Source organism: Rutilus rutilus, assembly GCF_951802725.1.
Source record: "Rutilus rutilus genome assembly, chromosome: 22".
In the NCBI taxonomy this organism is placed as follows: Eukaryota; Metazoa; Chordata; class Actinopteri; order Cypriniformes; family Leuciscidae; genus Rutilus; species Rutilus rutilus.
Window position 1 is genome coordinate 10,517,344 of NC_140227.1, and position 16,497 is coordinate 10,533,840.

The 16,497-nt window shown below is 35.9% G+C and overlaps 1 protein-coding gene across 3 annotated transcripts in view; it reads left to right on the forward strand.

Moving 5' to 3' along the window:
- The first annotated feature begins 5,272 nt into the window (after window positions 1–5,272).
- The window catches only part of LOC311282146 (calcium/calmodulin-dependent protein kinase type IV), a 295,824-nt gene continuing 284,599 nt past the window's right edge, over window positions 5,273–16,497 (forward strand). For 2 of the 3 annotated variants that reach the window (XM_084395758.1, XM_084395759.1), the window contains exon 1: window positions 5,830–6,054. In XM_084395758.1, the coding sequence (XP_084251884.1) occupies window positions 5,948–6,054 (107 nt within the window). In that variant the 5' untranslated portion in view covers window positions 5,830–5,947. Of the gene's footprint in view, window positions 6,055–16,497 lie in introns of all 3 variants that reach the window. The other variant, XM_084395757.1, reaches the window with a different exon arrangement.

The window sequence follows — 16,497 nt, forward strand, 5'->3', positions numbered from 1 at the left end:
ATATTTATTTCTATATAAAAGTATACAAATATCACAACTAAACCCATTTTATTCTGTTTTTGCAATTCAAGAAGAATGAAAAAGTTAAAAAGAGGCTATTTAGTGCTATTTGGTTAAACAAAAAAGCAAACATAGGGCTATACTGCCCTCTTGTGTCCAAAAGGACATCAAAATAGTATATAAAACTTTTTACCAGGTAGGCCAATATTGTATTTAAACATACATTTATTAGGTATGTGTCTGAGGATATTTTCCCACCGGTTAATCGACGTGTGACACGAGCGGGTGCTTTTAAATCGCTAATATAAAAGTGAAATAAAAATAAAAATCCACACTGACATTGATAATGTTGCACACACAAATCACACACACACGTTGGAAAGAATTATGCTTTTAAACAACACTAAACCGCCATTAGGTGTCGCCAGGCATCCATCTTAATAAGCGAGTCATTGATTCATTCGTTCAAACGATTCGTTCAAATGAGTCGATCATGATTAAGACAGATGTTTATGGATTGATCATTCAATCTTTGAGTCAACCGATTCGTTAAAAATGCTGAATCGTTCAGTTATGAGAAAACACGTGATGCGTGATGGTTCTGCTGTGATCTTTGTTTAACTATTTTCGCTGCTGAAACAGAACAAAAACAGTCAACATTGCATCTAAAATGTAAGTGACTTAATTGTAACTGTTTATTAACCTGTTGTATGAAATCTAGGGGTGGGAGAAAAAATTGATTCTTAGATGCATCGCGATGCGGACGTGGACGATTCTGAATCGATTCACAAATGTCAAAAAATCGATTCTCTAAAATAATATTTTGCTAATAACGTAATATTGACGGAACGCAAAAGGCGGAACTCTAAGCGGACGTGCGTGCAGTCTGTGGCGCACACATAACAGAGAAGTTTCTTCTGCTCACCAAGGCTGCATTTATTTGATTAAAAATACAAACAAAAACAGTAATATTGTAAAATATTATTCCAATTTAAAACAGCTGCTTTCTATTTTAATATATTTTAAACTGTTATTTATTCCTGTGATCAAAGCTGAGTTTTCAGCATCATTACTCCAGTCGTCACTGTCACATGATCCTTCAGAAATTATTCTAATATGATGATTGATGCTCAAGAAACATTCATTATTATTTTAAATGTCGAAAACAGTTGTGTACAGTCTTTGATGAATAGAAAGTTCAAAAGAACAGCATTTATCTGAAATCTAAAGCTTTTAAGTTAAACACTACCGCTCAAAAGTTTGGGGTTAGTAATAGTTAAAATTTTATTTTTGGGGGAAAGAAATAAAATAAATCAGTACTTTTATTTATGAAGGATGAGTTAAACTGATCAACAGTTACAGTAAAGACATTTATAATGTTAAAAAAAATTATATTTGAAATATATGCTGTTCTTCATTCATCAAAGCATTTTGAAAAAAAAAAATCTGTACACAACTGTTTTCAACATTGAAAATAATAATGAATATTTATTGAGCATCAATCATCATATTAGTATGATTTCTGAAGGATCATGTGACACTGAAGACTGGAGTAATGATGCTGAAAACTCAACTTTGATCACAGAAATGAATTACTATGTAAAATATTTTAAAATTGAAAACAGCTGTTTTAAATTGGAATAATATTTCACAATATTACTGTTTTTGTTTGTATTTTTAATCAATAAATGCAGCCTTGGTGAGCAGAAGAGACTTCTCCTAAAAACATTAAACATTAAAAATCTTACTGACCCCAAACTTTTGAACAATAATATATATATATATACAGTGCCCTCCACAATTATTGAACCCCCTGGTAAATATGATCAAAATTGGCTGTAAAAAATAAATCTGCATCGATTATCCTTGTGATCTTTCATTCAAAAAATGCGCAAAATTCTAACCTTTCATTGAAGTAAAAGAATTGAAAGTGGGGGGAAAATCACATTATGAAATAAATGTTTTTCTCCAAAACACGTTGGCCACAATTATTGAAACCCTTTTATTAAATACTTTTTGCAATCTCCTTTTGCCAAGATAACAGCTCTGAGTCTTCTCCTATAATGCCTGATGAGTTTGGAGAATAACTGACAAGAGATCAGAGACCATTCCTCCACACAGAATCTCTCCAGATCCTTCAGATTCCCAGATCCATGTTGGTGCTTCTCCTCTTCAGTTCAGCCCACTCATCAGGTCAGGGGACTGAGACGGTCATGGCAGAAGCTTCATTTTGTGCTCCACAACAAATTTTTGTTTTGATTTTGATGTTTGTTTTGGATCGTTGTCCTGATGGAAGATCCAACCACGGCCCATTATAAGATTTCTAGCAGAAGGCGTCAGGTTTTGATTTTTTATCTGTTGATATTTGATAGAATCCACAATGCCATGTATCTGAACAAGAAGTCCAGGACCTCCAGCAGAAAAATATGCCCACAACATTAAAGATCCAATGGTATATTAAATTGTACACATGGGGTACTTTTTATCCTTGTGTTCACAAAACCCATCTAGTGTGTTTGCTGCCAAAAAGCTCTGTTTTAGTCTCATCTGACCACAGAACCCTGTGTTGTTTGAAGATCCAGTCGTGTCTGACAATTAAATTTGCTGGAATTTGTTTTTGGATGAGCGAGGAGTTTTTTTTTTAAACCCTCCCAAACAACATGTGGGGATGTAGGGGTTGTTTGATAATTTTTTTTTTAGGCTTTCTGACCCCAAGACTCAACTAATCTCTGCAATTCTCCATCTGTGATCCTTGGAGAGTCTTTGGCCACTCAAACTTTCATACTCGCCGTGCATTAAGACAGTATAGACACACGTCCTTTTCCTGGCAGATTCATAACATCTTTAGTTGGTTATAACTTCTTAATTATTGCCCTGATGGTCAAAATGGGGATTTTCAATTCTTTAGCTATTGTCTTACAGCCACTTTCTAGTTTGTGATGCTCAACAATCTTTTGCTGCACATCAGAACTGTATTCTGTGGTTTTACTCATTGTGATGGATGATTAAGGGAATTTGGCCTTTGTGTTTCCTCATATTTAAACTCCTGTGAAACACAAAGTCATAGCTGGACAGTTTCATGTTCCCTGGTGTACTAAAAAAGGTAAATATTAATGGGAATATACTTCAGAGATATTTTACTCGTAAAAAATTCTAGGGGTTTCAATAATTGTGGCCAACATGTTTTGGAGAAAAACATTTATTTCATAATGTGATTTCCCCCCACTTTCAATTCTTTTACTTCAATGAAAGGTTAGAATTTTGCACATTTTTTGAATGAAAGATCACAAGGATAATCGATGCAGATTTATTTTTTACAGCCAATTTTGATCATATTTACCAGGGGGTTCAATAATTGTGGAGGGCACTGTATATATACATATATATGTATATGTGTGTGTATATATATATATATATATATATATATATAAATATAGCTGCGACCAGCGATGGAGGGCCAAATCCGGCGGTACCGCCACCCCGGTGCCTTTAGGTAACTAAAGGCACCGGGGTTGCGGTGCCACCGGCTTGGGCCCGTAATGCTATATTTATTATTATTATGCATGTTGTATTTTTATTTCTTTCATGCACCTGTTTTTGTATATTCTAATGCAAAGATGTACTGACATTGCCATGTTGTTTCTACATGACTAATTGTTTAATAAAAATAAAATAAAATAAATAATCACCGGAAATGATTTTAACTGTTGTGACGATTTAAAAGTGATACTGATAGGATCAGTAAGAAATTTGTATGGGACTCCTCTTAACAATTCTGGTTCATAATGATTATGTCATAATCACTGAAAAGAACAGGTTTATATGAGTCATTCGTTCTGAAATTAATTGGGTTAATCTATGAAAATGGTGGCTTCCTGTCCCGACCTTAACCACCAGGAAAAACACTTAAAAGTGTCAGATAATGACACAAAATATGTTTTTTGTTTTAACTGAAGTGTTTTATTGCTAATAAAACATATGTAAGACAGTTATATTGCAAACCATTTTTTTAATATATTGTAGAACACGGTCAGTACCATGAAATTCGATTTCGTGGTTTAGTGACATATTTTTTGTTAGTTTTGTTAGTTTAATAAGTTAATTGTTAGGTTTAGTTAAAAAATATGTTTTTCTAAGAGGATCTAAGAGCAAAGTACAAAGCAGACAAAGCCAAACAGGGGGTTGTTTTATATGTTTTATGTTATATGTTTTATACGTTTCATATGTTTTATATGTTTGTATGACAATGTTGTGTTATGAAAGACACATTTTAGTCAGTAAGCTTCATCTTTCGGTCTTAATCTAACCAATAACCTTCATTTTATTGTTCATATTAAATTAACACATTTTATGAAATCTGAAATTATTTGTAATGTAAAATATTACTAATAAATTGATAAATGTCATTGGTTTCACACTGCGTCACTGGTGTTACTGCATGGCATATTGGTGTTCTGACATCAGAGTTGCCCAGTTTCATAGAATATGTTTTTTTTGTATCTACTGTTGCAGCATTCATTAGTAAGCATTTTAAGGATATGATCATTCAATTTTGATCACTCAACCTCAATTATGTCTAATGTTACAACAAAAAACACAATGGTAGAAATAGAAAAATGTCACACAATTGAACTTTACACATACCTGTTTAAAGTAAATTATTACTAATCAAGACAATTTCTTAATATTACATCATCTTTTTCTGTCTTTGATTATGTATGCAAATTAAATAGTCAAATTACATTCTGGAAAGCCTGAATTGTCATCTAAAATATAGGTAGCACCAGTGACAAAAAGGCAGCACAAGCATAATTTTTAATGTAATGTAATAAAAATATCAAAATACATTAAGCTGTCATTTAAGTTGATTTATAATATTAAGAGGCTAACTATTATCTGACTATAAGTTTTGGTATAAAAAAAAGAATAAAAATGTTTAAAAGTTGTCTGTTCAAAAAGCCACCATTTTCATAGAATGACCCATATACACTAATCTCTCATAAAGGAATTCGGGAATCGACTACACTGGTATAGATTCAATAGCGGTGTTGTGGCGTTAGTGCAGGAATAACTGTAGGTGTAATGCACGTAAGACAATCGTTAATAAGAATACATTTCCAACCATAATGATATCAGAAGCACATTCGTTATTTTGATTGAATTTTCAGCTTCCCATTTGCAGCCCACAGTAAATGCCACGGACTGGGAGTGAGGCTGAGAGGGCGTGTGTATGTGACTGTATGTGTGTGTGTGCGCGCGCGGTTTAGCGTGTGACAGACCCCTCCCTTTCTCCACCCCTTAGGCTACCAGCGCAAACAGCAGTCTGATATTTACATTAGAAACGACATTTTCTTCATCTTCATCCTGCTAAGTCACAATATCCATCTGCTTTTTGAGAACCATCTGAGAAATAAGACTGTTTGTTTTTCATTCTGGCGAGGAGCAAAGCAAGGAATCGTTCATCATCCTGTCGCTTGTGACATCGAGAATCGCAGGATTATGATGTTTTCTTGAATGTTGTGTGTCGTGGGAGATTTGGGGATGGGATCTATGATGCCCTTTGGAAGCTGAAGACCCACTTTGAAAACAGCCTTTGTATTGTTTTGATCAATATTTTATAAAACCGCGTAAAAATCATATAGGCTATATCTTCTTGAAGGATACAGATATAGATCAATTTAAATAGACCTGATTTGGAGATCTACTCCAGCCAGCAGTGATGCTTAAGTGTCTGGACTGACTTTTAATACGCGCACTCAGACGGAAATGGAAACCTGGACATTGTAAATCACTGATCACTTGAAACAGCAGATTTATAAACATAACAAACATTTACAGCTTAAGCTGACTCCCAGATGTGAAACTGGCCGAGGTTCCATGGGCTTCCCTGATCTAAGGGATTAGTTGTATTCATAATAACAGAAGAACAGTCTTCGGTGAGTCCATCATGCCCACCTCTCGGTCCGGCGCGTGCACGGTTGAATATTGGGTCGATGGATCGCGCCGAGATGCGACAGTGGAGGATTTCTATAACATGGGCCCAGAATTAGGCAGGTGAGTACATTACTTCATCCAGTTAACACTGGTTTTGATATTATATTGAAAATACATAGGCCTATACGGTCACACTGTGTACACATGATTTTTTTTTAAACTGAATTACTTGTCGACCTATTTTGTTTTTTATGACTAGTGATACAAATTAACCGATATGCAGAACCAATATTTATGAAGATAATATGATGTCATAAAGAATCGCATGCGCCGGGTAAGATTTGTGAAAGTGTACATAAGATTGCAAGCGTAAATTAAATTTGCATGCGCAAGAGAAGATTTGTAAAGGTGTAAATCGCTTTTCAACTGTAAGAAAAAAATATTTGCAGCATTTTACTGTGATTCGTAAGTGTAATGCATGTATTGTGAAACTGCAGCTTGGTGCTAACGCAAAATAAATAGGATCTGTATTCTTCTGACTTCCATTTTTCCTCGCTTACACTTTTGGCACGTTTTTTTTTTTCGCACAAATATGTTCTGGTGACTGGCGTGTTTGTTGAACCAATCAGATAAGAGTAAATCAAAAGTCAGCGAGAATCTCATTTGATTGGCTACATGAAGAAGGTGGACCCGCCCTCCTCTTCGCGCTTGCAAAACGCAATGAGTGAGAGAATCGTGCCAAAACTGGAAGCGCAGGTAAAAGTAAGACGCAACTGTACAAATCGGGTTATTTCGGGAACTTTTTTGCCCCATGCACACAAGAAGTCATTTAGACATTTGCACAAAGTTTGATTTTACGCAATTAATCTGTTTTGCAGTTCCTGACTCTGTTGCTTCGGTTGCAAATTGCCGTTCACAGGCTTGCAGTCCTTTTGGCCGTATTTGTGCGAAAAAACCGTGCCAAAAGTGTAAGCGTGGAAAAATGGAAGTCAGAAAAATACAGATCCTATTTATTTTGCGTTAGCACAAAGCTGCAGTTTCAAAATACATTAATTAAATTTACGAATAACAGTAAAATGCTTGAAAGGCGATTTACCCCTTTACAAATCTTATCTTGCCCATGCAAATTTAATTTACGTTTGCAATCTTATGTACACTTTCACAAATCTTATCTTGTGCATGCAAATTTAATTTACGCTTGCCATCTTATGTACACTTTCACAAATCTTTTTTTTTTTTTTTTTTTTTTTTTTTTATTTTATTAAACATCAAAATACAAGTACATCAAGTACAATTTTTGTGTACAAACAGTAACAATCACGCCAGGGGAGAAGACAACTAAAATAACATACAATAAAAGAAGAAAATAAAAATACATAAATCATACAAATGCATTGTAAAGCAAAAACATTGTATGTGACCTAACAGCTTTCTTATTCGTAGAGCAGGAAATGGAGGAGATGTATTGTTTTACATTAACAGAAAGTTCAATAAAGGTAGGTTTCTTATTCTGGAATTTCGATTTATGAATGTAAAACTTGGTCAAAATAATAATTAGATTAATTAGATAAAACTCAGAGGTAAAGTTCATGTCATGGGTAACAAAACCAAACAGTACATTTTCCCATTTCAGCATAAAGTCAAGATAAATATGGTCGGCAATATATTTACTTAGTTTACTCCAAAGCAGCCTAGTATGAGGACACAACCAAAATAAGTGCACAAGTGTTTCTCTTTGATCTCCACAAAAGGAGCAATTAACATCTTTTTTAAGCTTCTGTAGGTAATGATTAGTTGGGTAAAACCTATGAAGCATCTTAAATGAAATTTCTTTAACTTTATTAGTTAAAAAAAACTTATGCGGCAGCAGCCATACTTTATTCCAACACATATCACCAACAAAATTAGACCAATATGGCACTGATGATGGTACAGTGATAATTTCTTGCTGGAAAGATCGGCGAATGTTTTTATTTACACTTTTACTCTGAACTGAAAGACAGCTTTTACCAATATGTGTTTCCAAAACATTCCCTAATACAGGGGGGTTGTCATTTCCCATAACACCTCTAAATAATGATATTACACCTGTAGGGATGGCATCAAAGACAACAGAAAAATCCTTTGGGGTGACAGGGATGCCAAATGTAGTGAGAAATTCAGAGTAAGAATAAAGCCGACCATCCTGATTAAACAACTGGCTAACCAAAAAAATATTGTTTTCAAACCATTGTTTTAAAAAAAGTGATTTGTTTTTAAACAAAATATGCTTATTGTTCCATATGTAGAATCTATGAGGGCTAAAATTGTGTTTGTAAATCATTGACCATGCCATAAGCATTTGTTTGTGGAAAGAAGCAAGTTTGATTGGAATCTTGTCAATATTATAGTTGCACAATAAAACAAAATTGAGACCACCGAGTGAAGTGAAAATATGGTGTGGGATAAAGTTCCACAGAGATGTTGGACACCGGAGAAAACGCCTAATCCAATTTATTTTAAAGGTGTGGTTCAGTGTGGAGAAATCTAAAAAATTAAGGCCACCCTTGCAGTACTCATTCATTAAGACTGACTTTCTCACATAATGGGTGCGGTTTTTCCATACAAAGTCATACAGAATCTTGTCTATAGCTTTGCATGTCTGCGTATCTACACTTAACGAGAGAGCTGCATACGTTAATCTAGAGATTCCCTCTGCCTTAGAGAGTAAGATTCTGCCCCTTAAAGATAAGTCACGAAGAAGCCATTGGTTTAATTATTTTTTTTTTTTTTCAATAATTGGGGAAAAGTTAACTGAGCACCTGAGAATATCATGTTTGTTTATAGTAACTCCAAGATAAACTACAGAATTTTTCACAGGAATATTCATAATTGAGTCAACATTACAATCTTTAATAGCTAATAGTTCACATTTCTTCAAATTCAAATGGAGCCCAGATGCCATTGAAAAGGATTCCATGAGGCTAGTGACAATAGGAATTTGTAATTTGTTCTTTAGAAACAATGTGGTGTCATCTGCCAGCTGACTAATAATAATAGTTTTATTAGCTATGGTGATACCTTCTAAGGTGCTTGATTTAATGTAGGTGCATAGAAGTTGGGCTGCAAGTAGAAACAAATAAGGCGAGATAGGGCATCCTTGGCGGATACCCCTCTGTACCTCAAATCTAGCTGAAGAGCCATGTTTAAGCTTTATAGAACAGTTCGCATTAGTGTAGAGGGTTTTTATAGCATTACAAAAAAAGTCACCGAAACCAAATTTTTTAAGAGAAAGATAAAGAAAATTGTGCTCCACGGTGTCAAAGGCTTTACGGAAATCAAGAAAAAAAATAAAACTCTCTTCCGAAATTAAGTCTGAGTAATCAATAAGGTCTAAAACCAGCCTAATATTGTCAGAAATATGTCTGTTGGGCATAAACCCTGATTGAGCCTCATCGATAATGGATGCTAACACGACTTTAATTCTTTTGGCAAAGATGATGGCCAATATTTTGTAATCATTGTTTAATAAGCAGATCGGGCGCAAATTATCTATTAGAAGTAAATTTTTATTTGGTTTTGGAATTAAGGTTATTAAACCCTGAGTCATACTCCATGGCAATACATTGGCTGATAAACTCTCATTGAATACCTGCAATAAAAAGGGTGCTAATTCTAAAGAAAATAACTTATAGAATTCAGAACTTAACCCATCTGTTCCCGGTGATTTATTATCCTTCAACCCATTTATACAGTTCTTAACCTCCGTTAGAGAAAGAGGGAAATCACAAGTATCTTTTTCTGACACAGATAGTTTAGGAATATTCTGTAGAGAATCCACAAAATTTAGCGCATCACATTCTGAGTAATTCGTTTTATATAGTGCCTTATAAAAGGTGGCGCAAAACTCTGAGATAAGCTTCGGATCATCAGTTATAGTGTCATTGATTTCAAGTTCATTAATAGTGTTCAATTTGGCCCTATACTTTTCCAAATTAAAGAAATAAGTAGAGTTCTGCTCTCCTTCCTCTAGCCATTGTCTTCGCGATCTGATGAAAGTACCTGCAGCCCTCCTTCTATACACCCCATCCAGGTTCTCCTGCAAGTTAGATAATTCAGTTTTGTTCTCTTCTGTTAGCAAGTCTGGAGACATCTGAGTAAGCAACGAAATTTTGGAGATTATATTCTGTTCCTCAGAAGCCCTAATCTTAGCAAGGTTACTTCCAAACTTCCTAAGATATTTAGAGGACTCATATTTAAAAAGTTCCCAGTTTAGACAAAATGACTGCTCCTGTTTGGCTTTTGTGAAAAAATACGTAATTAACCGAGTTATATTGTCTTTTACTTCTTGATGACTAAGTAAAGAGTTGTTTAGTTTCCAATAATTGGCTTTAATATGACTATTTGAGGGGAATAAATTAATTGAAATCGATATAGCTTTATGGTCACTAAATGGACATGGTAAAATATTCACTGTGATATCTTGTTCTTTAAGGCTCTTTGAGACTAACCAAAAGTCAATACGGGAACGCCTTGTAAGATCTTTATTATTCCAGGTGAACATAACTGTATCAGGAAATTTAACTCTCCATATATCTACCAATTGAAATTTATCCATGAAAGGTTTTAGACAACTTATTTTATTACCGCACACATGTGGCCATCTATCTATTTGAGGATTTAAAACCTCATTGAAGTCACCCCCTAATACTATTAGAGCGTTAGGGAATTTAAGTAACCAATGTTGAAGTTTGCTTTCTATTTCCACAAACATTTGAATGTTCTCTGCACTTGAGTTGTACCCATAAACATTTAAAACAATAATAATGACCTTATTGTAATCTATAATTTGACAGATGAAATGACCCTTTGAGTCTGTGTCTGTATGTATAATATTGCCGTTAAACCTATGTTTTAAATTTAACACACCTGCTGATCTTTCGCTACAATGAGAGAACCATAAATCAAAACCCCACTGACTTCTCCAAAAATTAACATCCTTTGAAACCGAATGAGATTCTTGATAAAAACATAAATCTGTGTTCTGCTGTTTTGCAAATAAAAATAGAGCTTTACGTTTAATGATATTTCTTAAACCCCTGGCGTTTAACGAAAATATTGAAAATGAAATGCTTAGAGAATTAACTCGAGATATACAACAAGAATCAGAAATCGAAACACTGAGCAGCACTGCATGATCGCGATGTAATAATCAAAACGTAGCCAAATATGAACCCAGGCTGGAGACAGACGGACCAACTGTACAAACATACCTGTAGGCCTTGAACCTGAAAATGTCCAAACATTGTACTTATAAGAAACTCGCAGTTTCAAGAAACATTAAAGTCTTAATGGCAAGGGGCAAGGGGTAGCCACCTCATTGCAAATTACAGTCAGGTCAGCTCTCGTCCATCGATAAACGCACGGGCACCGACGTAGAAGGCAGGCTTTCCTTCACTCCGCGCCTTCTTTATCTCGGGCCAGAACTTCACTCTTGCCTCTTTGGTCGTCTGTGATAAATCTTCGGCGAAACGGAGCTTGTTGTCACGCAGGAATGGGTGGTTTTTTGCAGCCTTCCAAAGTGCATCTCTGTAGGATCGGAGAGAGAACCGGATGATGATGGCTCTTGGCTTTATTTGCCACGATTTCCCAAGACGATGTGCGATGTCGACGGCCTCGGCAGCTTTGGGCTTTTCTTCTGGGAGGATAGTTTCGCATAGCTCCATCACCTTCTTCTTGACGGTTTCATTCTGGCTTTCTTGAAGTCCGTAGAGCTTTAGATTCCACCTTCTGCCATATGATTCCATATCAGAGATTTGCGTTTGGAGCTTAGACAACTTTTGTTCTTCTTTTTTTAGTCGAGCGTCGACATTTTCTACTCTCCTCTGTGTGTCTTTAATCTCATTGCACGCAAAATCCAACGTTTTCTTCAGGCCCTCTATTTTTAGAGTATTACCGTCTATTTTCTTTTCCAACGAATCTGATCGCTCATTGATGAGTTTGGACAGGGTGTGAATGACAATATTATTCTCTGCAGATACATCTCCCGGTCCGTAAAGAACCTTTTTCGCCGCCGGGGACTTGCATGGGGTTACAGGTAGTGCAGGAAACTCTTCGGGTACAACTGTTAGTGTCGACATGCTGCTGTAGTCGTGACACTGTGCTATCAGACTAGCATTACCTTGGACCTCAGGGATGTCGTTTTGGACGTTATGTAGGCCTAGTCTTTTCCTTCCACGATTCGACATTAGGTTGCAGTAGATTGTTATGCGGGCCTACGGTTTCCAGTTCGTCTGTACTTCGTATGTATGCTGGTTGGCCAGTTTTTCCAGATATATTTTAACTTTTATGCAGGCGCTCATTAAAAGATACCTTACACGGTCGCCATCTTGGCCCCTTCCCACTTTCACAAATCTTACCCTGCACATGCGATTCTTTATGACATCATATTACCTTAATAATTATTTAAAGGTACAATATGTAAGATTTTTGCATTAAAATATCCCAAAATCACAAGGCCAGTGTTATATATTTTGTTAAGTTGATTACTTACAATATCCCAAATGTTTCCAACTATTTTTAAATCGTGAGAAAATTGCGATTTTAACCAAGGAAACGGGGCGTGTGAGCAGGAGTGAGCTGGGAGTCGCCAGTCAATGGCGTCATATCCGCGTTACCCTCGGTTTCCACTGGTACTGCGTGGAGTCCTGGACAAATGCGGAAGTTGTAGTTGTAGCGTCTATCAAGCAACAAACGTTAGCTTGTTTCGTGCAGTCGTTATGGAGCACAATTATTCTTTACTGATTGCAGCTGGTTCTGTCGACAAAGACAAGTCCCATAAACGTAAACGTAACGTTACGGGTATTATTGCTTTGGTTTGTGTTTAGTTTATTGACATTGTTTATCACGTCTGGTGTTTATGGCCATGTAAATAAATATAGCATGTGTTATACATAAAGATTAATCAGTATTTTGGCAAATGATGTGGGTATGTTCGAATGTACTTTTACAACAATTGTTTAGAACACGTAAAACTGCGTAGCGTTATCACAACAATGAATTCGACAAATACAGTAACATCTATGATAACCAATTTAGTATTAAACTGTAACAAAATTCAAATTCAAGTAAGGAAGAGGACAGGGTCGGCTTGCGGAGATGTGGGCGTATTTATTTATAGCCTAAATGAAAGAAAAACCACAACAAAAAGTTGCGCACACAGCGCTGTAGCAGCAAAGTCCAATGTAACAGCGATCGTGTCCTCGCGCTTCCCGCACTCGCGCTCTCAGCCCACAGATCTCCGCGTCTCTCTCCATGAATGAGGTTTCCCCATCCCTTATATGCAATCTCTCCACGCCAATCACTGAAACAAGACACCGGTGTTTGTCATTTGCACTTGACCGCACCTGTCTCCCGATCCTCTCTCCCGTCACAGGCTTCGCTAGATCACGCCCCCCTTGTCACATAAACCTTACTTTTCTTGCGGTTAATTCATTTTAATGAAATAAAAGCATGTCATTAAACACAACATTTATAAAAATAGAACTTTACCTCATCCATGAACATGATTTTTCGATTCCCGTTTGACTGATTTACATCCACGGTGGAGTTGAAAACGACAGTTCCCATCATTCCACGCTCCTTCACATCGTCATCAAGCTACGCCGTTGTTGTTGTTTGGAATGTAGCGCCCTCTAGCGGCAGAAAATCTTGCATATTGTACCTTTAATTATTTTATTTCTGCTTTGTACCACAATAAGTATATTTGTACCACAATAAGACTGCAACAATAAAAAAGCATAACATATTTCTATGTTGTTACCAATAGTTGGTTAGACCGATTTGTTTTTGTATAATTAGTTATCATTGTGGCAGAAATAAAACTAACTTGAAAATCTGAATAAATAATACATTTGAATAAATGGCAGCTATGTAAATAAAGATAACTGATTTACAGTTTACAGTTTACAATATTGGTAAAATAATATCGGTCAAACCAATTATTGGTCTGTCGTTATACTTAATGTGCATTTACTGTGTGGAGCTGTTATAATAGTGTTATTCCTGCAGTTGGTTATATTAACGTAAAATATAAGTGTTAACATTTGTGTTGCCTGTCTCTATATTTGAGCAGGTGTTCAGGTTTTGTGTTGTAATTAAGGTTTTTGTACTGCTATAGGTATTGTGATAGGTGGTTTCTAAACTAATTGAACTAAAATGTGATCTCCCTGTAGTAAACTAATTATAATGCACGTTAAGGAAAGACCCAACCTTTCCAAATGTCACCAAGTATTTTAAAATGTTATCATTACCTCCCAGGATGTTGGATGCAAAATGTTGAGCAATTGATGCTGTCACCTGATTTCAGTCTTTCATTATAGCCGTGTGACCTGGCATGAAATTCAGCTTAGGGTTGGGCGATGTCCCCTAAATTGGCAGTTGACGATGTTTACAGTAAAACATCGCGATGGACGATGATATCGTCGTGGGGTGGGGGGGGGGGGGGGGGATGCTACGGAATCACGCTGACCATCACGAAGAGAGAGAGAGAGTAGCTACTTCTACTGTGTTTACGCCACGGGAATACTCGGCTTGGCATTTTGAAATATTTATATGTTTATTTGGCCGTTTAGGCTCGCAACCGAAGACAAAGACTATATGCTTGTCCGTGTTGCGCTCGGAGCGCGCGCACAGCATCCTGTCAGTACAATTCAGTTCTCTTTCGCGACTTATCGCGCTTTTAATATTTCTTTTCAACATAAAGCACATCCTGCTCTTTTCTTTCTCATTCATTCATGTTTTATTATTAATAACTTTAAACAGAATCGTCAACTGAAATCTGCGCGGATTATCAACAATACGACACATGTATAGGATATAAAGGGTCTCACTGCGGTCAAGCCAGCCGTGGTTTGAAAATACACGGTCAAGCCAGCCGCCAAAAAAAAAAAACGTGTGCGCCTATTACTGTGAATACGGTAATTTCAGTAACAGCAGAGAGAACGCGCTTTCAGAGCGCTTGAGTTGCCCAGATCTCTCTCTCTCTCTCTCTCTCTCTCTCTCTCTCTCTCTCTCTCTCTCTCTCTCTCTCTCTCTCTCTCTCTCTCTCTCTCTATCTTTTTTCTTTTTTTCTCTTTCTCTCTCTCTTTCTTTTTTCTTTTTCTATCTATCTATCTATCTATCTATCTATCTATCTATCTATCTATCTATCTATCTATCTATCTATCTATCTATCTTTCTTTCTTTTCTCTCTCTCTCTCTCTCTTTCTTCTATCTATCTATCTGTGAGAGACGATATAATAAGATGCCGTATTTTGAGAGTTTTTGTACTTTACTCTGTTATCCTTTTAATTTACACTCATGTTGTCTTTGCAAGTTGTGTATTTCTTTGACTAATGTTTTTTTTTTCTTTATAGGTCACATCTAGAGAATTTTTATGTAGAGGTTTACAACATAATTATTTGCAAAAAAAAGCAGTAAAATAAAGTATACATTCTTTCTAAATACATCTTTTTTGTTTTCATATTTTTTACTACATTAAAAGTTTCTGAAATTCAATGTCACATTTTACTGTAGCATTTTGGAGATACGTCAATTTATTCGACTTCAGAGGCCTATAAAGACCTCATTTCTAATAAGTAGAAAAAACTAATGGTCAGTTCTTATAGGGGACGTCCCATACGGTATGCACACCTCATATCAAAACATTTTACTGCAGCATTTTGGAGTTTTGTCACATTTTACTACTTCAGAGACCTATAAAGACCTTATTTCAAATAAGTAGAAAAAACTAATGGTCAGTTCTTATAGGGGACGTCCCATACAGTATGCACACCTCATATCAAAATATTTGACTGCAGCATTTTGGAGTTATTTCACATTTTACTACTTCAGAGGCCTATAAGGACCTCATTTCTAATAAGTAGAAAAAAGTAATGGCCCTTTCTTATAGGGGACGTCCCATACAGTATGCACACCTCATATCAATACATTTTACTGCAGCATTTTGGAGTTGTTTCACATTTTACTACTCAAGAGGCACATAAAGACCTTATTTCTAATAAGTAGAAAAAAACTAATGGTAAGTTCTTAAAGGGGACGTCCCATACAGTATGCACACCTCATATCAAAGCATTTTACAGCAGCATTTTGGAGTTTTGTCAAATTTTACAACTTCAGAGGCCCATAAACACCTCATTTCTAATAGGTAGAAAAAACTAATGGTCAGTTCTTATAGGGGACGTCCCATACAGTATGCACACCTCATATCAAAGCATTTTACTGTAGCGTTTTGGAGTTTTGTCACATTTTACTACTTTAGAGGCCTTTAAAGACCTCATTTCTAATAAGTAGAAAAAACTAATGGCCATTTCTTATAGGGGACACCCCATACAGTATGCACACCTCATATCAAAACATTTTACTGCAGCATTTTGGAGTTTTGTCACATTTTACTACTTTAGAGGCCTTTAAAGACCTCATTTCTAATAAGTAGAAAAAACGAATGGCCATTTCTTATAGGGGACGTCCCATACGGTATGCACACCTCATATCAAAACATTTTACTGCAGCATTTTGGAGTTT